General features: G+C 41.6%; 1 protein-coding gene across 1 annotated transcript; it reads right to left on the reverse strand.

Annotated features, from left to right (window-relative positions):
* Nucleotides 1-1,631: 1,631 nt before the first annotated feature.
* Nucleotides 1,632-16,456, reverse strand: GPR37 (G protein-coupled receptor 37). The gene is made up of 2 exons (XM_051608265.1): nucleotides 15,752-16,456; nucleotides 1,632-4,562 (listed from the first exon to the last, which is right to left on the reverse strand). The coding sequence occupies exons 1-2, from the start codon at nucleotides 16,454-16,456 to the stop codon at nucleotides 3,744-3,746; spliced, it is 1,524 nt and encodes a 507-aa protein (XP_051464225.1). The 3' UTR covers nucleotides 1,632-3,743.
* Nucleotides 16,457-25,861: the final 9,405 nt, after the last annotated feature.

The raw sequence follows: 25,861 nt of genomic DNA on the forward strand, positions 1-25,861 counted from the left end.
CACCATTTAGCCTAACCTCATACAATTTCTTATTAAGAGACGCAGGACAACATACTTGGAAACCTCTATGTTCTCTTTACAAGCCATTTCCAGAGCTCCTGGAGCAGCAGCTGCAGAATCTTACATCTGGGTCCCAATAAGAGAACAGGAGGTAAGTCACTGAGGTTATAAGAACCGGAGTTAAATATTTAAAGTTGGATGCTGGAATTTATCTTGGAAGGGTTGAAATAGGAGATTTATTCTAACTGTGTAATATTTTTCAGTAATTTACCAGTTGTATTTTGGCCTACATTAAGATTGTATTTTTGATACAAGTCATGAAATGTGATCTCATTGGAGATACTGGAACTCACACTAGAGTTGCATGGGTTTGAATTTCTTAATGGGACCAAGGCTGGGATACATAAGTGTTAATGTATTAAAGGTTTACATACCCATGAGGTATAAGGCTTTCCTACCTCACAATCTGATTTCCCATTCTGCTACCCTTCTGTTAACATGCTCTGCCTGATTCTCTATTTTATGTTAAAGAATTAAATTCTTGCCATAAACATTTCCAAATCTTTGTTCTTCCGTTCATTAAATGCCCTCTTGTTAATGGAAAAATGTCTTACAGAACTGGATTTAAATGGATTCAAACCAGAGAAAAATGGCTTCTAAGAATATTTCAAAAAGTAAGAAAAGCAAACACCAGGAAAATTTCAAGAGTTGAGAGAATCAGTCCCAAAAATAGGAAGCAAAGCAATGCAGCACCATCTTTAACAAAAGGAATAATTTATCAAGACACTTAAAACACGTTAACAAGCTACTCCTGCACCAGAATGGCTTCAGCAATGCAAACCTGCTAATATGGGATTAGTTCAACCAATTTAGAGGACAAATTGTTATAAAAGGGTGTCTCCTATGTCAAATTGCTATGGAGGACCAAGGCAGGGGGAAATAGCTGTGAAAAATGCTCTTTCAGTAGCAGAAAAGGCAAAGTTACTCCGGATACAAAGAAGCCCCGCTGCATACACAGCTGAAGAATGCTCCACAACACAAGCAGGAGGGTTATCTCCAAACACAGCATTATAGATCTTCAAATTCTACCTTATCTAATTTTTAAATCTCCTTTTTTGCTGATTTTTTTTTGTTCGGTAGGATTAGCATACACATCTGTGGGAATATGTTTCTATAGGGAAGAAACCCGCACCACCGTGGGACACAGAACACTCAGCCTGGGAGTGAGCAGAATTCTTTGGCAGAGCTTACATGTACCCACTGCAGACTGGAAAGCTGAAAGCACCAAGCATCCAAGGCAACTGTGTACTTTTCCTGCTCCAGTCCAGTCTGGTACCCAAATGAGCAAAATGCCATAATGTAATATTCCCAAGTAATTTCTGTATTTCTTTCTTTACAAAAAAAGTCCTTTCTCCCATTCTGGTGTTCCTTTCTCAGGTCCTTGAGCCACTGCTCATGCTGGGACTGAAAAGGCAGCTGAGAGAAGCAATGCAGCAAGCAACACGATAAGGGAACAAAAAGGGAGGTTTATTATCATTTTTTTACAGATATTGGCACCTAAAAAAGAATAGTGCAAGTCAAAAAGTAGAGGTGGGATTATGTATTTGAAGAGACACAGGCACAACAGAGTGATTTTTTTTTAATGTTTTCTCTTTAATACCTTTCCTAGTTTATTGAATGTAATCAAGCAATGTGAAGTCAATGAAGGGTGTAAAAGGGGACAGTTTCCCTGTCTTCAAAAGTGACTGACCGTCTTACAAACTGGTTTTTAAAAAATTAGGTTCTTTAGCAAATCCTAAACAGAAACACATATTTAAGTTTAGGCCTGTGGTTAAAGCAGATTGCTTTGCTAGGGCCCAATGTTTGAATTAAAAATGAGAAAAAAGAACTCAAATGAATATATATATATTTGAATTCATATTCAGATTAAATAATGTCAGCTGCTTTTCAGTTGAAATTGTTATAGGTTAAAATGATAAAGAAAAAAGAATAAATACTGCTTGCCCAAGCAGAAACAAAGATTAAACGTTTTAAATCCAGAATCTACAAATAAAAAATAGACTCCTTTTCAGAAGTTACAAGTTCTTTAACATATTTAGAGAATATGTTCTTTTACATATTTAGAGAATAAGACTATATCAGTTACAGTCAATGTTAATTTCAAAGGACAAACGCATTGGATTTTACTTCTGCACATACTATTGCAATTGTATTATTTATTCAATTAGTATTAAAATATAACTTAATTATAAAAAATTCAGTTCCTTAGCATGTGCCTACACTTCAGCCTGCTGCCCAGTGTAAATATGAGCCAGCTTGCCTGCCAAGAAGAGCCTGTCTACAGAAGTGGGGCAAATAAGCTCTGCTGGTACAGACAGGCTCTTTCTAGTCTCCCACCTGGCTTGCCTGTAACAACTTTAGATTTTACTGTATCTCACTGTAGCTGACAGTGTTGACATACCCTCATTTTAATAACTCTGTGGACAGCAAGAAGCCATCAGGAAAACACACTCTGGCTCTCAAAAACAGCTTTAGAGCTGCAAGCTGCTACTGAATAGCAGTCTCTGTGAGAGCAGCATGATTTATAAGCAGTATACAGAGCCCCTGTGATTAATATTCATGCTACACATCCCAGAATAAATAGGAGATGCCAGTCTGATCCAAAGCTCTCTGAAGTTGATGGAAACCTTTCCATTGACTGCAATAGGCTCTGGGTCAAGCCCCAAGCGTCCAAGTGTGTTTATACCTTTTAAAAAACAAGGAATTCACTCTCCATGCTTCAGTCCCTCACATTTATTGTCAGCAAACCTCTGGCTAAAAAATGCCTTCCTCTGCAATGGGACTCTCGCTGAAGCCAGTAGGAGCTGTACATACAGAGACTGAAGTCATAATCTCAATGTGAAACAAGAAAATGCAAAGAAACTTGATTTTAAAACCACACAAGACAAAATTTAGTGAGAAACCAAATCTTTTTTTTTAAGAAGTACAAAATAACTCAGATTTTGTATATCAGCAGGTTAAGAAGGAAATTTTCAATGAGGCACATTGAACTTTTGTAATATACATTAAAAAAACCCACTCATGTAAGTCTAATGACATTGTGACCTTCTTCCTTAAATACCGTAATTATATACTCCAAGGGTAAGTACAGAAATGGCAAATTAAATACGGCCATTTAAGTTATTTTATGCAAAGACTTGTTTTTTACTTATTAAAGAAATTTAATACTACTTAGAGGTGTCCTTGTTAAATGCAGATTGACAATGAAGTTGGAGAATAAAACTTCATTTATTTTTATGCTACTTTATAAATTTTCTGAAGTCCGAGTCCTCTCACAATAACTCACAGTAATTAGATTAAAACTACCTTCAAATACTTTCGACCACATCTTTTACAGGAAACATCTTGCAAACCCAACAATGCCTATATAATTGTTTTACAGTGATTATCAAAAAAAATACTATGGAATTAAATAAAAGTGGATTGATATGGATTTTCCTCCCCCAACAATAAAATCCTAGCACCATACAAAATATGATTTAAAACTGAGTGCTGGCTCTCCTTCTCTCTTTCATCTTAATAACCAAGCAAATTATTTTCCAGAGCATGACTGTTAATATGCAGATTGGTTTCCAAAGTAGTTTTCATATTTTTTTTTTCTTGCATTTTGCTTCAAGAAGAAACATATGAAATTAAAAAAAAATAAAAGGAAAAAGATACAGGAAATAAACTCATAAGGACAATTAACAATGAGTCCCCACAGAGGCAAAAGTGGACATTTCACGACGGATGGTACTGAAAGGGGAGAGTTCCAGTTCTGTGGTGTACTCATTGTCATTGTCATCACTTGTCACTGTTGAAGACTTCTGGATGCATTCATCACAGCAGCAACAGCAGCATTCCATAAAGGCCCGGCTGAAAGGTTTACAGAGACAGAAAAGGAGAACTGGGGTAACACAGGACTTAAAGAACAAAAGAAACTGACTAATGAGATGAAGGAGGTCCATAGTCTGCCGAGAGACCCCTGTGGACATGTAGGCAGTCACAATATTGCAAATATTTTCAGGAATGATGCAAAACCCATATAAAATGGTCAAAGCCACCACTGTGCAGTTCATCTGGCTTTCCAGCTGAATTTGTCGCTTGTTCCCCCTCGTGCAAGCCTTTTCCGCCCTCCTGATTTTCCTTGCAGTTACCAGGGAGCAGGTAATAGTAAAAAGGGTAGGCAAGCAGAAGTAGCAGCCAAAGTACCACCAGAGTCTTGCCCCATCGTAAGTGAGAGCCAACACGTAGATGGTGTCAGGAAGCGCAGTGGAGATCTTCACCACGCAGCGCTCTCCGGGCAGGCTGCCGCTGTATTCCGGGTCCTCCTTGGCCAGCTGGCGCAGCACGACCTCCGGCAGGGCCAGCAGCAGCGCGCCCACCCAGATAACGGCCAGCTTGGCTGTCGTCGAGGTGCAGTTCTCGATCATCTCGTAATACATCTGCACGTTGGTTGCGGCACGGAAACGGTCGATGCAGAGGGCACATAGTGTGAATGTGGTGACTCCGAGGGAGGCCACCTGGGAAGGAGAAAAGGGAATACAAGTTAATACAGGTGCTGCTTTGTCTCATTCAAAAGTCCCCTGGTTCCCTGTTGATGGCGATCTCATTCAAGATGGAAGATGAAGGCCTGAACCCACTCAGGCTGAAGAGGGAATTAACTTATTGTACATTGGATGAAGGCTCTTACCATTGAATTGTTCTCTGGAAGAAGCCTATACACTTCTATAATTAAAGAGAGCTCAACTTGTACTCTGAAACACCAGTCAAGTCGTGCTCCTTGAGTGACAAAGGCAAAGGGAAATTTAGGTGAGGGTTTTCAGTGCAGGAAACAGTTAAGCACCATGGGGCTGAACACCATCAAAAGAAGCATCACAGATGGAACTTAGCTTCCAGTATTTGCTGAACTAACATCCAGCACGCATCCCAAAAAAGTACGCCTTTCTCTTTTTTTGCCTACAAATATTTATTTCAGATTGGTGTCATCCTCTGCAGAGGCCCAAGCAAGCTTCTGTGCAACATTAAGTGGAAAAAAAATTAGGAACCAACCAATATGTAAAAATAACCTCCTCCTTCCCATTTTTCCAAAGGCTGTTTTCCAGAAAGATCAGTTTCCACCACAAGGTTTGGAATTTCAGTCAAAAGGAGAGAGGATGGTAGACTTCCTTGAGCAGAAGCATGAACTTACGCCCAGAGAATGTTCATCAAGCATGCAGGGGATCATAATATCACAACCTTCCATATCTACAGAATTTAGGAACCTTGTGTATCAGGCATCTACTGAATGGAGTAAGGACCAACCACTGTTTTTGTGGACTTAGGTTTTTAAGTGACATTTTTATGGGATGTAGGCACATAAAGTCATCCCGTACTGTGAGTTGAAACAGATGGTACCTGAAATCTTCAGACTTCCAGAGCCTGTGCAAAACTGACCTTCATTACAATACTTCAGCTTTAACAGTCTATTTTCAACATTTCATTTAGAAAACTCCACAGGAAAATCTAGGCTTAATTTCATAGGAAACATCCTGTGGGAGAGTGTACTGCAGGCCAGGAGAAATGGCACAAGTTTCCTTGTTTAAATGATTTAAAGATTAATTGGACAGAGCTCTCAATTATAGATTGTAAGGAGCAATGCATATGTTCTCTAGCTTTAATAACCATAATTCTATGCATGAGTAGAAATCTTGTACTGTCATGAAACATAATTTCCTAGCATTTTATCCTGTTTATAATTACATTTCCTAAAAGAAATTTGCAAGATGACTATATACATTTTGGCCTAATCCTATTCCCAATAAATTCAACTTCAGTTCAAATTCAAAGCAGAACTCCCATTAACTTCAATTGGAGGAAGATTAGGTGCCCTGTTGCATTATAATTCATTTATTTTCTTAGGTTTGCATGCTTGTGTTATCCTGAAAATATGTTCATGCAAAAGGAAATAAATTGTTAAATAATATTCCTAATAAATGTAAAGAATTCTTACTCTTATCATTAATAAACCACGTGTCTGTGCAAATAACTGGGAAATCTAGGGTAATATTAAGCAGTTTGCTATAACTTTGACTTCTCAAATTTGATGTGCAATTATATATCTACATTTCATATAAGTAAATTAAAAAAAAAACTTTCTGATTTCCATCACAATTTTGAAATATTCCTGTTTATGCATATCTTGTAAAACATTCTGCAAGGATAGTACAACTATGTACAATTATATACATGTATAATTAATTTTGGCCTTCAATATTTAATGTCCAGATGAGATTGCTAAAACTGAATATCACTGAAAAATATAAGGTACTTGGGATCAGAACTGTCAGGCATTGACTTAGTTGGGGAATTCTTTGAAGTAGTTTCCTAAAAGATGGGATGAATAAAAAGCACTCACTTATTGACTTGCAGGAATATTAACGATGACAAAGCAGTACCGTAAACACTTTGAATAGGCAAACCTATTGATTTGTTTTTGATTAGGAAGCTAAACTGTCTGACATGATTCAAAGAAAGCTTGGTAAATACAGCAAAAAACTTAAAGCAGTAAAAGAAAAACTACAGTTACAGGGAATCTTAATGAACAGTGACAAACATAGATAATGAAAGGTAAATTTTTTGTATCACTGCTGAAAGATTTTAAAATTCAAAATTAGTGACTTTATTTCCAAAACATTTAAATGTGTATGCAGTCTTCAAACTCCCTAGAGTGACAGCAAAACCTTTAATAATAACATCCAACATGAATAAAAAACAGGGCCAGAACTCAGCTCTCTAGAATTATGGGAGACAGGGAAATAACTGAGATTCAGGAATGAACAGAGATTGAAATCAACCAATCAATCAATCGAATAATCAGAAGAACAGAAGAAAATCTGAGGCTTTGTACATTAAGACCTTCCTTCTCACATCTTAAGTGAGCCTCTCCCCCTGCCCCTAATGCACATGCTTGTATTGCTTTAGCATTTCATTGCTAACATGCTTTTACACAGTAGCTAAAACATTAAAACTCTGCAGCTGTTAAGGCTGGACTTATGAAAGAAGACATGCCTACCATGAACACGTGACCTACAGGGTTCCTGTCACATTAATTGACCAACAAGTTGGAGGTTTAAGACAGAGAAATAGAGCAAGAGGAAACAACTAAGAACAGTGGAAGTCAGCTTTGAAAACTCTCCTGTGGATTTACTGATGAAACCAGTTAAACAAAGCTAGAGTTTTTCTGGAACAGGCAATGGTTTCCCATTTCCTGTAGATTAACGTAGATAGCAATGCCACAGAAGAGCTTGCAAAAAAAACCACAACCAAGCCCAAGCAGATGGATTCACCCCAGCTGACTTGCTTAAAGGCAGTATAGCAATTTAAGGGTCTGATTGCTTACTCCACATTGCTAACTATAGCCAGCAAAATCAATGGGTGCTGCTCACAACCTATGTGGGCAAGAACTGGGACATGCATTTTGCATGTTCATACAATTTTAGTTTTGGGGTGTTTCTTTGTACTAGTCATACTAATAATTAGTGTTAAGCTGAAAACATGAAAGCCAGATAAGTTTCATTTTTAATCCGTTACATTGCCCTGAAATAACCACAGAACTTTTGATGGGGAGTAGGTAAAGGACAAATTAACAAATCCTAAAGTGGTGCAAAGTTGCATGGAGTTCAATGGTGCTCTTTTTGTTGAAACACCTGAGCTTCTGATATGCTGTTGCAGTCTTAATTCCAACAATGTGGCAGGAAATGAGGCAAGGGTGAGCCAGGCTCAGTAGGTTTTTGATCATCACTTAGTTGTCTCATTTATTTCCATATGGTTCCTATGAAGATTCTCCTTCAGTCTCTAGACTGAAGGACACTCAGGATAACACTGGTTTACATCCTCCTCTTACCAGATGATATCAGAAAAGTCTCTAAGAGAACAAACACTGATCTGCTTTGAGGACGTGGTGAACTAACCCCTGCTTTGAGCAGGTGCCCACACTATTTGGGCAGAGAACTGCTGTTGTAGGGACTACCAGCCACAGCATACACACACAAAAGAAGACTTTATCATTACAAGAGAGTCTCTTCCTACTGTTGCTCCTCAAAGCATTGAAAGGGATGTTAATGGGCACTGTGATGCTTCTTCAAGACACTGCATAAACCTTTGGTCATTAGCTCACCAGCTGTTAGTCAACTGTGTCAAAACTCATTTGAGAAATGAGGCCAGAGAGAACAACAGTAAATCCATTAAATGCTCAGCTTAATTCCATCTCTCCATCCCTCCAACACACCCATTCCCCTTTCATGATCTTTAACAATTACCAAAATATTCCCAGGCCTTCTCTGGTCTGTCCTACTTTTTCTCCTGGCTGTGGTCCCACAGCTCTTGGCCCTGGCCTCCAGCAGCAGAGCCTCTGGCTGACCAGGGAAGCAATGCCGATGCAGTATGGTAAGCAATGCCAATGCAAGTAAGACTGAATCCTCTCTCACTAATATCTCCTTGACTAGATAAAGGTAATTAAAACAAAACGAGAAACAAGGTGAAAAAATAATATGAAAACATCATAAAATTCTGTGAGTGAATACAAAAGAGGGGTTGGATCACTGAGTTCAGTAAGACGAAGACCAAGACATTACATTGCTACTATCTAGAAATAAGCCTATCTTGAGATACATATGTTATTTAAGCTGAAGGACAGTGGATATAACAGAACAGGAATCAACTAGCCAAGAGCAAATTGAGGCTGGAAATGAGGATCACTAATAATCTCAAGCACACTTTCTGATGGAGAAGTGAGGGGAAACAATGTAAACTGTGTTTATATGGAACAAGGTAAAATAAAGGAGTTATAAGAAGTGGCTGCTTCTACCAGCCGAAGCTGGATTTTCTAACAATATATTTTATGTTGATAACACAAGAGTTTCTCAAACCACATGGCAGTCTTCTGTCCTTTGTTATAAGACAAGATGGGTATTCAAAACATTTTCCTGTTGTAATAGGAAAGCTGAACTACAGAAAAGGTTGATGACTACTAGCCAAGCCATCTCTGAGCCCTCAGTGACAACCTGTAGACTTTTAAAATTCATTCCTGTTATATAAACAACTAATTTTTCCGCCATGCCATTATAATCTATCAACTTATTATGGCTGTTATAATATCCACATCAAACTTCATAGCTTTAGATCATGTTAATGCAACATACCATGCTGGCTCTTGCAGACTTGTCAGCTTTGCCTAAGATAAATTAAGAAGTTAGCAGGGACTGCAAAACTTCTTGTGTGCTACTCTACACTTACAGTACAGCATCCAGTAATAAGGCTGGGCTACCACAAAATAAAAGGTAATCCCATTGCATGCAATTATTTAATTGTTTAATTTTACCTAGATTTCTGGTTTCTGTTCTTTTAATTAAAAAACCCACCAAAATAAAAAAGAAAAACCACCTAAGAATAGTCATTATTATAAAATAACAAATATAAATAAATGTATCATCTCTATATTTCTATTTCTTACATGAAGCTCTATGCATTAATGCATTATGCATTATGCATTCTTACATGGCTCTATGCATTAAAATAGGTAAGGGTCACTCAGTTAAAACACTGCTGTGGTGTGGCAGAAGTAATTCAGTAGCTAAGAAGTACTGGGGCCAGGGTACCCCTCTGACAGTAGCAATTAGCTTAAGCATCCTGGAGGAAAATCTAAGTCACCTTAATTATCTGAAAGACAAGATGGTAATTCTGGAAGCTACTATTATGGAGATATCCTGCACACATGGAACGAAGAGTACAATATGGTTGTTTCCTTTGTAGTACTGTCAACATTCCTATCAGGGAGAGAGAGCACATGAGCTTTGTGTGTTTCTTATCCTTCTGTATATCCTAAGAATAACAGCGTTTAGAATCAGAATCCACTTCCAAGAGCTGCTCTTGGAAGCAAGAGCCAACCAGACTGTCAAGGCACTGGAAATAATCAGTATACCACATGCTTGTCTAGAGGGTTGTATACATTGCAAAACAGAAAAGGATTTCATTTTTGTTCACTTTCCTGTTTGCAATCTACTATGCCACCATGTAAGTAAATTTAATTTAGTTTTATATATATATATTATTTTTTTAAATAAAGAAATGAGTGCCGTTCTCCACTAAGCATCAAATTCTTATCACACTACAAAAGGGACTCCTGCAATAATTCTTAATAATAACAACATGGAACTGCTGCTAATAATCTGCCCCTTCTTCCTTTGCAGGAAAAATCCTATCATATGGAGAAATGACATCCCAGTGCTCATAGTAGAGTCAATGGCACTGGGTCAGCAGATGCTGCCTTTTTCTTTCCACACATATGTAATTTAAGTATTGCTGACCTAATTTTAAACCCAGTCTGATACAAATCCATTTCCATGCTGAAATGCCACATGCAAAATTTAAGCCAAAAGCAAATTTTTATGGACAACTTAGAAGCCCCTAAGCACAGGGTTTGCAGAGGAAAGAAAGACTGAGAGGACAGCCAACACAGAAGTTACCACCATCCCATTGATACCTAAAGGGCAGAGATATAGCAACACTTCTGTCTTAAATAATTATTTATTGTGTAATAAGTGCTGAAGATATTCTGCTCAGTAAAAGACACATGTAGCCATTGTCCTAGAAAACTGAGTATGAAGCTTTGAAACTGCAAACCTCTCAGGATCCTTGTCTATGGTCCAGAGGACTCACAGGAGATTCAGGAGTTTAGCTCTGACTGCAGTCAAAGAGACACAAAAAAGATGCTGCACAACAAAAGACACAGAAAAGACAGACAATACACAGCTTTTATAAACTCCCATAAAAATGTATTTGCTTCTCTAAAGTGAAATATAAAATAAAGATCTCTTCTGACAGCTTTGGAGCAGTCAGGGAATGGCCACTTTCTCTGTGCCTCTCACTTGCTTCTACTAAGTAAAAGAAAGGGGAGAAAGACTCACTTCAAATTGCCTTGGAGGATCAGCTCCAGGGAAAGACAGTAGTTCGCATTCCAGGCCAAATCCATCCTTATGCTTTCCACTAACGATACTAATTGTGATAGCTTTCCTGAGCTGGAGGTTACCCACCAGAAACAGAAGTGATGCCACAAATTGTTTGCCAAAAGCACGCGCAGAGACTGAGCACCAGATTTCAGAGGCCTGCACTATCAGTCTGCTCCAACTCAAGCCAGTCTTGCATGCATGATACAGTCCAGATGAGGACACCACAAGACTTGTCTTTCTTTTTGTTGGGGAGGTTATGAAAGGCAGAGGTGCTCACGTCTGTAAGCACTGAGTGCAGGAACTGAGTACCATCACTGGACTGGGCAACTTCTTGCTCTGCACTGGACCGGGCAACTTCTTGCTCTGCACTGGACCGCACAAGATGGTAAAGCAGACTGCAAGCCCTCCTTCTAGACCCTTCCCCAGTTCCAAATCTTTTCTCCCCTGTGTCTTGGTCTGCCAACACAGCAAGTGATGTTTACTTCTAATGACCTCTCTCAAACTCATCAAGCTTTCAGCATCACCTCCAAGAGCAGAATGCACACAACTCAAGCAAGCTTGCATTTAAAGCCCAAAATATAGTTTCTAGTCCTAGTTGACACAATCCATTTGTCATTTCAACTAAGCTTCTCTGGACCTTAAACAACTTGCTTAACGTCTTCCCTATTGGCCTACAGCATTAAAAAAAACCCTAAAAATGCTTCTTCATGGGACTGTTATAATTAACAGCTGTGAAATATTTAGAAGCACAGTAAAATTACTGATTTTGTCTGCAAACACACTTCTTTGAATTAAGGCATAGCATAAATCTGTAAGTAGAGGAACTGGAACTATATTGTTCTGTACTCTATATATTTTTTTTTTTCCAGTTGTCCTTTATCTGAAAAGACTAGGTGTGCTAAAACAAAACAAAACAAAATGGGTCCTACATTGGCAGGGCTTGTGGAACAGGAGTCAAAGCCATCATCTTTGTGTAATTGTTTACCCGGTATCTCTGAATTCTGAGCAACACTGTGAAAAGTATATGGAAGACAACATAAACACAATGTGCAGGTAAACACTTCAGACATGCACACCTTAAGCTAGATTTCTGAACTACCTGCAAAAAAAGTGACAGAATTTTTAATACTGTTGAGCAGAGGATTAAAACTGTGAAGAAGCACATCTCCATATCTCCTTAAAGGCAGATATGTTGCTCCAATGTCCTCATCCCTTTCTCAGTTCCCTCAGTGCATTCAAAACAGCTCCTCCAAGATAGTGTCACCATCAGGGTCAAGTGAAGCTCTTGGTGGAGATAATTTCACCCACTTCTACTAACCATCTGTCCTTCTAGATTTATTCTCTAGCAGTTTTACTCTCATCACCTAAAGACCTTGTAAGAAGTACAGAAGGATTAACTTACTCAGTTCCTTCCTCAGCCATGTGCACAGCATTCCTTATGCAAGCATACCCATGACATAGAAGTGACTAAACTGTGATATGATTGCTTAATGTACTTAGCCACAGCAGATCTTTGTTAGATATGGGAAAACATCCCTATAAAATTAAACACAGTGGAGACCTTCTGCTGCAAGAAGCTCAACATTTACCTACACAAATGTGGTTGAAGATACCATAAAACATTTTTCCCAGACTACGTGCATGTGTGTTATCACTGGCAAGAGACGCTTTGTTGAAATTCTTCACAATACCCATTAAACTGCTCAAATAAAAAACTATTGGCCACAAGAGGCTAAAGAAAGAAAACTCAAGGTTCCTCACTGGGATCACTTCAAACTTCCTAACACAATACAAAGCATGCCTGAGTTATGTTTAAATGTTGTCATCACCATATCACTTGCTCTGGATAATCAGATACCCCTTTTTCTCTTGTTTGGAAAGTACAAGCTGGTATGACACAGGGCTCAGTTCAGTAGGGTTTCTGATGCTTAGAAGTGGGATATTTCTGTTCTGGATCTACAACTCTGAGTGAAGTATGTAGCTTCCTAAACAGTATATAAGGAGACTTGGCATGCAAAAAAGAGATTAAAAGCACAGAACAAAGAGACTCTTGAACAAAATGCTGGGCTAACTTACAGAAAACAGAGGCAACAAGTTAAAGTTTGTTCATCTGCAGGAGGATGCTTCTATTTGTATTCCATGAAGGTCTGGAAACCTCTCCTGAAGACAACTGTTTACAGCTTTCTTCTCAAGAAAATAAGACGACTTCAACCTTTTCCCATTGAGTGAGAAGGGATGAGCCTGCCCAGGTGAGTTACATGGGAGAGGACAGTGTTGTTCAGCTGTCGGTCAGGGCACTGCTGTGAACAATCCTTCACAGAGCATGGAGAAGCAGCTGATCACAGGGCAGATTTCATTACATGCTCCAGATCTGCATTGCTCCTGGTGGTGTGTCATTGTGTAACACTTGTGAGGTTAGAATAACTCTTGGAAAGTGGCAAAACTTTCCTCTAATTGCCCTCTCCATCACAGCAAGGTCACATCCTGATTTGCAGGACAGTGTCCTTCTTGCCAAGCTCAAGGCAAGCTGTGGAGAGTCACAATCCACTAGTGGTATCAGTATTTGCTGGTCCTGGCTGCCATTTACAGAGGGGGAAATCCAGCGTTTTACTTACTGCTTCCAGGGGCATGAATACACTTTATGTATATGAGTATTATATTTAATAACTACAGAATGAAAAACATACAATTCTGGGAGCAACACAGACTTCATGGCTATATCTTTTTAGACCTGTACCTCAGATATAAATTAATTAAATTTCCTTAGGGAGAAGGAGAATGTTTCACTTTTAGATTCTAGTAATAATTAAGCCTAAGACAGATGTCATATTACTGGTCCATCACACCCAGTTCCTGAATAAGACTTCAACTTTATATATCTACAGAACTTTAAAGTGAAAAAAACACAGTGTCATTAAAGTGTAAAGGGGGGTGTCATGAACAGACATGGGACATCCTCCACAGGGGGATAGCAGCAGCTGAATGTTTTTCAGGATAACAGTTTTTAACTTCAAAAACTACATTTCAGCTAAACTACTTTCAGTCTGACAAAGGCTTTAGTGCCCAAAACTGCAGAACATAAACAACTAATTTCGAAGAACAGTCTGGCTATGCAAACAATTTCAATTACTGATCAGCATTACAATTACAATTAGAATCAGCATTACAAAGAATAATTTCTATTTTCTATGTGGATACACCAAAAAAGGCACAATAGGAAACTCCTGAAAACATTTAAACGACACTACCTACTCTAATTGAAATGCTTACAGTGCAACTGAAAGAGTACTGCTTATTTTATTGGTTAACATTGTAGCCCTAGAACCAAAAAATAAATCGAAAAGCTCATAGTACTATTAGTTTCTCAACAAATACATATTCTTCATTCCTTCATGTCTTCTTAAATGCAAAGTGATTAAGTGTACTCTGAACTTTTCAAATGTAGTGGTATACTACTGGCCTTGAATTCATCTAAGTGTAGCATAGCTCCACCCTTTGTCCAATACCACAAGTAATAAAGTGTATCACATACAAAAGAAGTAATGAGAACTCAGTAGCTAAACTTCACCATCTTTCTAAACACTTTCTTAACAGGTAATTCTGTATTACTATGTACCAAAATGTTGTTGAAACTGATATAGTGTGTATTAATAAAAAATTGGGGTTTATTGGAGGGGCTGCTGGTTTTTAGGTTTTTTTTGTTGGTTTTTTTTTGTTGTTGTTGTTAGTTGGCTGTTGTTTTTTCCCTAGTAACCCAATCTTAGGACAAGAGAATCCAGAGTTATTTCTTCAGCTTTCAGTTACAGAATAGCGTTGAACATAAGGTTTTGGGAATACAGTAGAGCCAGCCAAAATTACAGGCTACCGTCCTACCAACAAGCCTCGGTGTTCAGTTCCAGTAAATAGCTAAACAGCAGTGACACCCTGAACGCAGCCGGCAGGACCCTGGCCAGAGGGCTCCGAGCTTCTTTGGCAGAGCCTCAGAAGAACGGCCAAGCTGCTGCGATTTAAATGGAGCTGGGGTAATTACATTTTTTTTTTTTTTTTTTAGATAAGCTAAATAAATGTGATATTTGAACGCTGACGTATAAGTTGAGAGCATATACATCTGTCGATGGTCCTTTTTACAATCACCTTCTTACAACCTGTCCCCGGTCACTCCCTCCCCACCTGCTATCCGGACTCACTTCACTTTAGGAAAAAAAAAAAAAAAGAAACATAAACCAAAAAACTTGAAATATAATTCTGAAAAGATTCTGCACCTTTCAGGACCACAAGTAGCAAGGAAAGTTTGGCAGAACTCGTGCGAGTGGGAGGATGAGCTAGACCGGCGCAATCCAACGCTACAGAAATCCCGATGCTGCTGGACCCGATGCGTCCAGAGCTTCCTCCTGTCACCGCGGGGCCGGGCCGGGGCCCCGTTCTGCCTCAGGAGTGCCCGGGAGACCGAGACTGCGCCGCACCGGGACGCCCACGGGCCAGCAGTAGCGCGTGCGAGCAGCGCCGGCCCCGCACGTGGCGGAGAAGCGGCGGGAGCGGTGCTCGGGAGGGAGCGGTGCTCGGGGGGGGAGCGGTGCTCGGGGGGGGAGCGGTGCTCGGGGGGGGAGCGGTGCTCGGGAGGGAGCGGTGCTCGGGGACCCACGTCCCCTCGGGCCGGCGGGCGCGCGCGGTCGGGGGCTGCGCGGAGGCGCACGGGTCCGCGCATCCCTACCCGCCGCCATTACCTCGATGTACGGGACGATTTTGCAGGAGAAGTCTTCTAGGAGCCACTTCTTGGTGAGCTCCTGGAAGATGACGAGCGGCAGGCAGAAGAAGACGATGAGGAAGTCCCAGAAAGCCAGGTTGGCCAGCAGGGAATTGGAGATGCTCCGCATGTAGTAGTTGTGGCAGACGATGCACATCACTGCCATGTTGCCCATGATACCGATGCCGAAGATCACCACGGAGAGGCACATGACGGCGTAGGCGCCGTACGACTCCTTGGTCAGCGGGTAGAAGGGGTTGCGGAGGCGGGCGCGGCGACCCGTGCCGTTGCCGCGGCCCCCGACGCTGCCCTCGCCGCCAGCGGAGCCGTTCAGGGGCAGCCAGCGGGGTCCGCCCGCCGCGCCCCTCCCCGCCGCCGCGCCGGCTGCGCGCTCGCTGCTCCGCGCCCGCCGCCGCCCGGCCCCCGCCGCCCCGCGGGGCGCGCAGCTGCCGTCCGACACCACCGCTCCCCCGGCCACAGCGTCCGCCCCATGGGGGAGCGCTCCGCGCCCGGGGAGAGCCGCGGCTGCCCGCCCGCCCGGGGCGAGGGCCGTCGGGGCTGGCGGCCAGCGGGCGCGCTGCGGTGGCGCGGGCAGCCCGGCAGCCGCGGCGGGGGCCAGGGCGCAAGCAGCCCAGGCGCCCAGCACCTGGCAGAGCAGGGCGAGGGGGGCGCGAAGGGGCTGCATTGCCGGGAGGAGACGGGGCTCACCCGCTCCCCTTCAGAGGCGGCGGCAGCCCCGCTCGGCGAAGTTGGGAGCGGGAGGCATGCCCGCCCGGCTCCCGGGAACAGCCTGCCTCGCCGGGCGAGGGCAGCCGCCACGCCGCTGCCGCCGGGATCGCCGCGGGAAGCGGCCGGCGCTGGGGGCGCGGCGAGCGGAGCAGCGGGCAGGCTCTTCTTGTCGCCTCCTGGGGCTGACCGGGAAAGTTGTGTCACCGTCTCCGACGCGCCGAGTTAATGTAGCAAGTGCAACGCCGGGAGGACCCCCCTGCGGCGCTCCGCCCTTCCGCGGGACCGCTGCCTCCTCGCCAGCAGTCGGACCGGCCTCGTCCTGCCTATTCACATCCTCCCGCCGCTGCGGGCAGTTCGTGGCTTTATTGGCGAGGAAGGGTCCCTTGCAGAAAACACCTCCCCTCTCCGGATAACCGCCAGCACTGATTCCTCCTTTCCAGCAGTCTCGCAGAAAACAGGTTGCTGCGCGCAGCTTAGCGTGTTTAAAGCGCTTTGCAAAACTCTTGCTGGGGTTAATAACCGCGCCGCCTGTGCGCTCACATCGCGGCGGAGAGCGGCCAGAACAGCCCGAGCCACAAAGTTGCGGGCGGGAGCAGCCCCGGGACTGACCCCTCAGGCTGCACCTGCCTGCCGAGCCGTGCGGGCAGCGGGAGAAGCGGGGCGGCAGCGGCGGCCGCCCGGGCAGGCAGGTGCTGGGCGGGGAGCAGCGAGGCGGTCTGCGGCGGCTCCCGGCGCCTCCGGCCCCGCTCAGCCCGGTGCGGCTCAGCTCGGCTGGGCTCGGCTCCGGGTGGCGGCGGGAAGGAGGTGGGCGAGGAGCGCGGCGGCCGCAGTGCGCAAGCGCCGCCCGGCGGTGCCGCGGGGCCCGTGGCAGCCCCGCACAGGCCGAGGCTCCGCCCGCCGGGGAGCGGGGCGAGGGGAGGGTGCGGTGCCTGCGGGCCCTGCCCGCTCTGCCGCCCTCCCGCCCGCAGCCTCTGCTTGCGGAGAGGCGCAGACAGAAGCCGCTTCGGCGCCTGGGGCCCGCCGTCCCTGGGCTTCTCTGCAGCCCGCCGGCTCTCCCCACGCTGCTCCCCGCGCCCAGGTCTCAGGGTGTGGGTGCCCACCGCGGCTTGCAGGTGGCAGCGGGGCCCGGGGAAGCGAAAGGCGGGCGAAGCCCCTTCCTCCGGTACTGGGGGTTCTGCACCCCGGTACGAATCCCGGGCGACGGCAATAAAGGGTGAGAGGTGATGGGGGAAGCTCGGCATCGGCGTGGAAGACGAAGAGAGGTTTTCCAGGCTCATGAGAGCACCTTGCTCGTGGCGGGAGAGGGCACGGCGGGGCGCGGAAGGAGTGTTCCCACATGAGAGGGCAGGCTGAGGCGTAAGGCTGCCGCTGAAGGAGGTGGTGTTCAAAACATCCCCCGACAGCTGAGCAGCATCCGAAGCATCTCCACACATTTTCAGCGCCTGGAGAGGCAGCCCTACGTTTCTTTCCTGAGTTGAACATTTGTGTATGGATTTTTTTTCTTGGCTTTGTGCAGTCAGATAAACTTCACAGCTCGTTCTCCTTGTTTCTCTATTTTATATTGAATTCAGGTGACTTCTTAACTTGCCAAAGTTGGATACAATATATATTTCACTGTAAGTAGCCTTAAGGATTCTCTGTCACTCTTTTCCATTTTTAAGAGTTTTAGTGTGGCTTATTCCTGACAGGTTTAAAAGTTTTAAACATTTCCTATAATGAGCAACAGAAGACCATGTAAATCTACAGCAGTAGGAAATACCTATCACATACATACAAAACCCCCAGTTTATCAGCTGCAATAACCGAGGTAAAATTAGTACCACTTTTTTCTCCATGGGGCTGAATCAAGCTGTAGTGTCAAAAAGATCCTTTTGTTTGAATTGCTAATAACTTTTTATATGTAAAAACACAGCTGTGCAAACTCACCTAGCTGGCAGAAAGGTGGGCTTTACATGATGGTACTCACTAGGCTGATCTTGCTGTCACCAGACAAAGAAAAGGGCCTTCCTGAGGTCAGTTTTCTGATACTAACATCCAACATGTATGGTATAAGCTGTGGTCTGGAGGTGCTGCTGCTCACACGCTGTCTGCCCTAGAAGGAGCTTAGTAAATTATTTTGGATGAAAAATGTGACTTTTCAGTGGCTAAAACTAATGAGTCCTGTCCCATTCAAATCGAGGGCAGGACAAACAGAAAGCTCTTCCCCACACTGTTCTCTTCCACACATAAGTGAGGAGTGATTGTGGGAACCTTCCAGTGTTTCTAAGCTTAAGGGAAGAAGTGTAATGAGTTAGGCACTGCTGTGTTGAATGCCCCTTGATATAAGTCAAACTGTTTTATTCTTGTTCCTTAGCAATGTGTCATCTCATGGACTTAAATGATCAAGCTTTTTTGGGACTTCCTAGTAAATATTGTTTTATCTAATTAAGGTATCTACAAATTAAAACAAAACACACCAAAACCTACCAGAAAAATAAAAGAAGGGTAAATATATATTACCTTTTTTTTTTCTTTCACCCTTTTATTTTTCTTTCATTTGTTTCTTCTGAGCTCAGCTGGTGTATGAAAGGAGTTAATGATGATAATGAGCTTACATTTAACGCGCCTTTCTTCCTGAAGAGTCCCAAAGGGCATTACAAACAGATATGATAAATTCATTGCTTGTTCTTAAAGGATACTGAAGAATATTGCTTCTGGCTTTTGTATGGAAGGAGCAGACAGCAGTCAGCAGACATATTGCCCTTCTGCATTCTTCTGCAAGAAATATGGATTACAAAGAAGAAGGTTAAGCACTGTTTGGTTTACGTCACCCGTCCTTTAATGGTGAGATGAGAATTGAGTCATGCATAGGTTTTCCAGTGGCAACATTCCACCTGCTTTATAATAGAGAAAATAGATTTCTAAGCACAAAGAAATATCATACATAATTATTCCCTGCTTACATTTTTTAATCTTTCTCTTACTTCATTAAGTAACTGGCTTGTTACAAAGAATAGCACATGCAAAAAAAAATTTGTAGCTTGTAGTAATCACCCTGCTTGGAATGCAGGAGCTTCTATTTGTATAGATGTAATGGAAGTGTTCTGGGCTTTAGTCTTGCTAAAACACTTACATCAAAAGGAATCAGAGGAATGATACCTCCTAAAGGTTTCTTATCTCATTGAGACATAGTTTAGTGTAGAGTTAGGTGTATCTGCATCTCACCATGGTTACCTATTTCTGCCAGTCTAAAAAGGTCCTCATTTGGCTTTAAAAACAGTTAATTGGACATAATGGTAGTCCCCTGTTTACTGTTGCTGCCCTGCTAGATGCTGAAAGTTAGTGTCTGAAGGTTACATTTTCCTAGTTTCTGTGGTCTCAAGTACTTTATTAAAATTTTGCTGCAATCAATGTAATTTCTGTGGTTTTGTTTTGTTGGTTTTTGGAGTAGGAGGGATTAATTTTTTGGGGGGAGAGGGCTGTGCATATGTCCTGTGTCTTCCGAATAATTTTGGTACTTCTTATGATAAGATCATTGTTAGAATAAAGCTCCTGCTCTCTCATATTCTTGTACAGCCTCCAGTTCAGTCAGACTTCCACAACTCATAGTGTGCTTCTCTTCTAAAGGAGCTGTACATGTTTTGACAGTCTTTCTACCAATTCATGCATCAGCTTAGAAACAGTCTCACAAACCACAAGCAGACATTTATATTTATAACACATTAAAAGAAAAAGAAAAAATAAAAGAAAAAAAGAAGCACATTTTTCTCTGTTAGATGAGGCAATGGAAATTCAGAGATGTTTTTGCAGCCAAAGTCTATAAAAGGAAAACCAACAAACATGTTACTACATGAAAAAAAAAAAAAAAAAAGAGTTGGAAAGGTTTTCAAATGCATGCATTCTTTTCTGCTGGTGTTCTATGACATTTCAACTATGATTAAAAAAATCAATAGGCTTTCAATACCCACAATGCTGTTAGTTTGACATCTCCAGTTTTCATTATCTGAATAAGTGATACTCCTAGCCTGAATGCATTACTGTGTTGCAGCAAGAAGGTATCATTTGTTACCCTGTTACCTCTCCATAGAGTTTGTATTCAATAGTTTATCAATGAAGAGGAAAAAGAGTGTATTTCCCAAAATAGCATCAATTCTGTTTTGCTTTCAAACTGTGGTGCACTCAGCTGCCTTACATTCTACTCTACTTCCTTTTTTAGGCAAATGTAGTAAGACAACTTTTTTCCTGTATAAAAAGACTGATTTGTTTATGCTGTCCTCTTACACCTCACTAGGTTTTGATGCGTTTTACCTTGTCGTAAAAATCGGAGTTCAGAGACAACTTCATTTCTGTGATGTGGTATCATGGGGATTTGTATTTCAGACAGACCAAAATCCCCTAATCAATGGAATGGCTTTTGTTGTTGAATTTGGTTGCCTATATGGCCGGGTCATTTATTAATAAATAAATCTTGAAAATTTTGAAATTGAAATTCAAAAAGGAATTCAAAATGATAGTATTGGGAATTTCTATTCTGATTCTGCAATTATTGATGCCCATTACAAAACCTTATGATGGCTCTTGAGTATAGATTGCTGTTCCTGTCTAGTTTCACGTTTTAAATTATGATTCCTTTTAACCTTTCTCTTTTGCTGAAGTTTGAGTTCTCCTTTAAAGGGTAAGCATCAGTGTGCATATCACATATTTCAAATAGATTCGTTGTCTAAGTTATTCTAGTCTGAAAGATAAGTGCCAGCAACCTTTCTATTTCTAGTAGTAATAAAAAGACAAGCGATCTAAGTTACATGGAAAACTAAAATGGCTTTAATGCATGCATTGCTGCTTTTCTGTTCTATTTTATATAAAAGGCTGAATGTTATATAGAATACCTAACAACACTGATTGTTGGAGAGAGCAGTCATCAATACTTTATTTCAAGGTGAATGACTCAAGGAATAAGTTATATTTCTATAATGTGGAGTTGGAGGGAAGAGTATCTGTTATTAGTATCTTTGATAGACTGTAGATTAAGACACTGAGGGTGAAGCCATGTGAGTCATGTCCATCCATATAAAATCATTCTATTTCAGGCTCTCATGTTTAGCATAATCCCATTTACTTGTGATCATCTTCATAAGATTCTGTGCAGAAAGTGTTCAAACTGATTAAAGGTCTCAATAATCTACAATACTAGAAGTGAGATGCAAAGGCTTTTTTTTTTTTTTTCTTTGCCTGAGTATGAAATTCACAAATAATGAAACCTTTCCTTTTTAAAATTTTATCCAATACTTTCACTCTGTCATCAGTAAGTAATGTAGAAGGGCAATAGGAGTCTTATGCACACAGGTTAAAACTTTAGAGACTTTTAAAATTGTAACTGGTGTCAGCTTTCACCCTAACAGTGATTTTTCTAAAGTGCCCACCATAGCAACATTTCAGAGAATTCTTAGATATTTTTTGTTTGGTTAGCTGTTTTTTTGTTTGGTTTTTTTGCTAGCTGCTTTATACAAAATATTTTTTTTCCTATATTCACCAGATCCTTTTACTTTACCTGTGGAGAAGAGTGGCCATGGTCTTTCTCACTTTCTTAATCTCCAAGTTTGCCTTTTTCAACTCATTTGGATTGGAGCCATAAATCCTAAAAAGCACAAACTAGTATTCAGAGCTTCGAGTCAGACTGTCCTTGTGATACAGATAATAACCAGGAGCATTGCTCCAGTTTGTCACTACTTGCCTTAGTTTGCTATTTAATGCAAAATTGAAGTGCAAGGGCAGTTAGGACCTGAACTTTGGTGACTTCTAAGTTGTGGTCCATGAGCTGAGGAAGACCTGTGAGGCCATAGTGAGGTTCCACGGCTGGTGTGAGGAACCCGGTGAAAGAATGAAAGTTCCACTTCCAGTAGAAACTGTGCTGAGAAATTCCAAAGAGTTGGCAGTAGTTCATAGATCCAAAAGGTTTTGGAAGCATTGCTGTCCTCCAGATGGCCCAGACTGCTCAGCATACCAGCACCTCCTCCAACCTCACCCACAGTCCAGCTCAGACTGGGAGATAATATGTATCGTGAGTGGCAGAGGCAGTCGAATGACATCTCACTTGTTGCTTTTAAGCAGCCAGTGCAGCTGTAAAGAGAAATGAAGAAAACAAAGTGAAGAGGAACTGAGAAAGACTGTGAAGGACAAAGAGTGAGAAAAATCAAGAAGGCTGCTAGAAAAAAAAGTCATGGGTGAGGAAGAAGGGATTCTCTTGAGACGATATGAGGGAAATTAAAAAAAGCTAAAGGGATAAAATGGAGAGGGAGAGCCTATGGTGTAGAGACGGCCTCTTTCTCTGAAAGCGTGGAGTACACTAGGCTTTCTGTCCCTAGCCCCTGTTACCTCCCAGTGTTGTTGTCTCTCTCTCCCTCCTGTGTGCATCTCAAGACTTTTCTTTAGCTTGGAATGATAAAATGTATTTAATTGTATATACTTAAAACTGAGTGTTTCTTCCATGCAGAGGATTTTCTTCCTTCCTGTGCCACATTAAACTACTGAATATGCAACCCAAACTGTTGCCTTCGGAAAGGCAAGGCGACCTGGTTCAGGAACGGCACGGCGACCAACCCCTGGTCACTCGGTCCATATGCACACAGACACCAATGTGGTGGATGGCAAAATGGCCTTTATTGCCATGCGGCATGGCATTATATAGCTTGAGTAACGTCACATCCGTTTTGCTTACATCACAGTCTATACACTATTGGCTGTCCCGGGGTGGGGGGAGGGCCCTGTCTTTCCGTACAGCACGAGATCTTCCGGCCGCCAGACCCTGGCTACATTTCCCCCCTCCCTATGCATAATTAAATTGGCTAAATATAACAGTTCTAAAAAACTACAGGTATAAAAATCCTAGATATAAAACATCCTATTCCTATCTTAAACTTTATAACAATCTTAAAAAATTTAAACGTATAACAATCTCAAAAATATATACTGTAAACTTGAATAGAAAAATACAAGGCATGTTGAACTTGAGGTAGTTTGGGGGTAACAGGGTATAAAAATATTCCTAGAGCAATTGTTGATGCTCTACCAACATGATGTTAACTGTATCTAACCGGCTCCTGACAAATGACACGAGTCTGTTCAGTATGCAGGGTCCAAAGATTAATGCTATCATGATCATTGTGATCGGTCCCATCAAGGTAGATATCAAGGTGTTCAGCCATGGTGAATGGTTGAACCATGCTGCAAACCAATCTTGTTGTGCCTCTCTTTCTCTTTTCCGTTTTTCCAATCCCTCTCGCAATTTGGCCATAGTGTCCCTCACGATTCCAGTGTGGTCCGCGTATACGCAGCATTCTTCCACTAGTGCAGCACATTATCTTTTGTGTCCAAGAAAGTGCACTCCAAACCCTCATGTATATGCTGCCCATCAGTCCTAAGGAGGCCATTGCTTTGCCTACACAAGTTCCTTGGTTTTGTGCTGTGGGATGCCCTTTCTCCAAGGCAGTAGCTTGCTGCTTTTTACTTTTTTTTTTTTTTTTTTTTTTTTTGAGTTAGACCTTAGTTTGTCATTCTCTGCCACTTTAATGTTACTCCAACTCTGGTTTCATCAGCAGAGCTCATTTACATGCTGTTTGCTTTTTCTTCCAGTTTAGTAGTGAAGTTATTAAAAGAAAAAACAACTTAATACCTTGCAGTTAGACCCACTGAATACTTTTCCACAACTTAGTGCAATCTGCTGCCATTTCTCATCAGCCAGTGTTTGTGATCCTTCAACCTGTTTTCAATTTACATGACAGTGCTTATGTCCAAAACAATTTGAATTTATTTTGGGAGATTTAGTGAGACACTGTATTAAATCCTTTATTAAATTCATGCTGTTTATATTTCATCCAGGATTTCTGCAGTTCTATCAAAAAAGCAATCACGTTTCCTTAGCACGACATGTTCCTTATGAACCCATGCTGCTTATTGCTTATTGTTCCATTATCCTTTGAATGTTTAGAGGAGTGTTTTGAGGTTGGTTTTTTGCCATTCATTTTCTTTTTCCCCTCAGCAACTGTTCTGTTCTTTTGCATTACAGAATATGCTTGAAATTAGACTCCTTGTTTAATAAAGCACTCTTCTTCCCTTTATTGATGTTTGGGGCTATACTTGCTCTGCTGTATCACTTCTCAGAAATAATTTTTGAGGACTTAGTATTTTCAGTGTGTACTCAGGGATGCCTTTAACCTGGACTAATTGGTTGGATATGTAGTTTTTCTTACTTGTGTGGTGTCAATAGCAATTTTTTATTTCTTGTTTTGTGTCAAGTCTTCTGCTTTCACAAAGAACAAATAGTGAATACATGTATCTGGGAATAATGAGGTTTGCCCACCTCTCTCCTACCGAAATAGCCCTGCTTTTGGACTGTGTTTGCATTTATTTAATATCTTTTAACAATCCCCTTTGGTATTACAAACTTTAATCCTGAAAGCCATTGAGCAATTCGGCCATGGTTTAATGAAATTGTAAAAATATGTTTAGTTTCCATCGCTGAAGTAATCACACAGCTTTTTTGGGTAATATTCATACATTCAGGTTAAGTACAAGATTTCATGCTCTGATCTTGGTCGTAAAGTGGTCTTCCGTGGTTCATCTTTTCCCTGTGTACTAACCCACTTTGTGTATTTTGTTTACTTTCTTCATAAGTAAATGCATCACCCTGGGGAGAAGGGTTATTTAAAACTGTATGATATATTTCATATACATTCTCCCTTTCATGTCATCTTCATTTTCAGTTGCTCACAGATTCAGAGTGTGTGAAAGTTGTTGAGAACACTCCAATTCTCTGCAATGAATTTGGATCACATGCCGAACTGTCAAATCTCATATTTTGGTTTAGTTTGAGGTCCTCTTTTCTATTTTTTGTGGGGTTTTTTTTCCCTTCTTTTTAATTTTTTTCCTCTCTCCTATTCCTATACCCATGATAAATTGATAGCTTCTGAAGGTTAACAATGAATAGGGAGACCTACCTACTAACTGCATCTTACTAGCTGGAGGATTATTTTTTTGTGCATTTTCATGTTATGCCCTTGTGAGGGACATATCTATTACCTTTTTTAGATTGATTAGATTTTTTAGCTTGATTTTCTTTATTAGCATAATTTTCCATATTTGTTTTAAAGACTGAAATTCTTGCTTTCTATAGCATTGTTCCAAGTGCCAGCATCTCTTAAGGAGGACATAGTATAAGGCCACTGGTAACGTCAGCAGGTCATTGAGGAGAAGAGGCAGTCAGGGGTGCTGGATCTTCTCACCTTGCGAACCACAGATGTCCTGGACCACACAAGGCTTCTAAGGGTGTTGGTAAAAGCTGCTTGTGGTCATGTTATATTAGGCTGGGCTTTTTCTACATAAATAG

The sequence above is a fragment of the Apus apus genome, chromosome 1 (assembly GCF_020740795.1).
Source record: "Apus apus isolate bApuApu2 chromosome 1, bApuApu2.pri.cur, whole genome shotgun sequence".
Lineage (NCBI taxonomy): Eukaryota > Metazoa > Chordata > Aves > Apodiformes > Apodidae > Apus > Apus apus.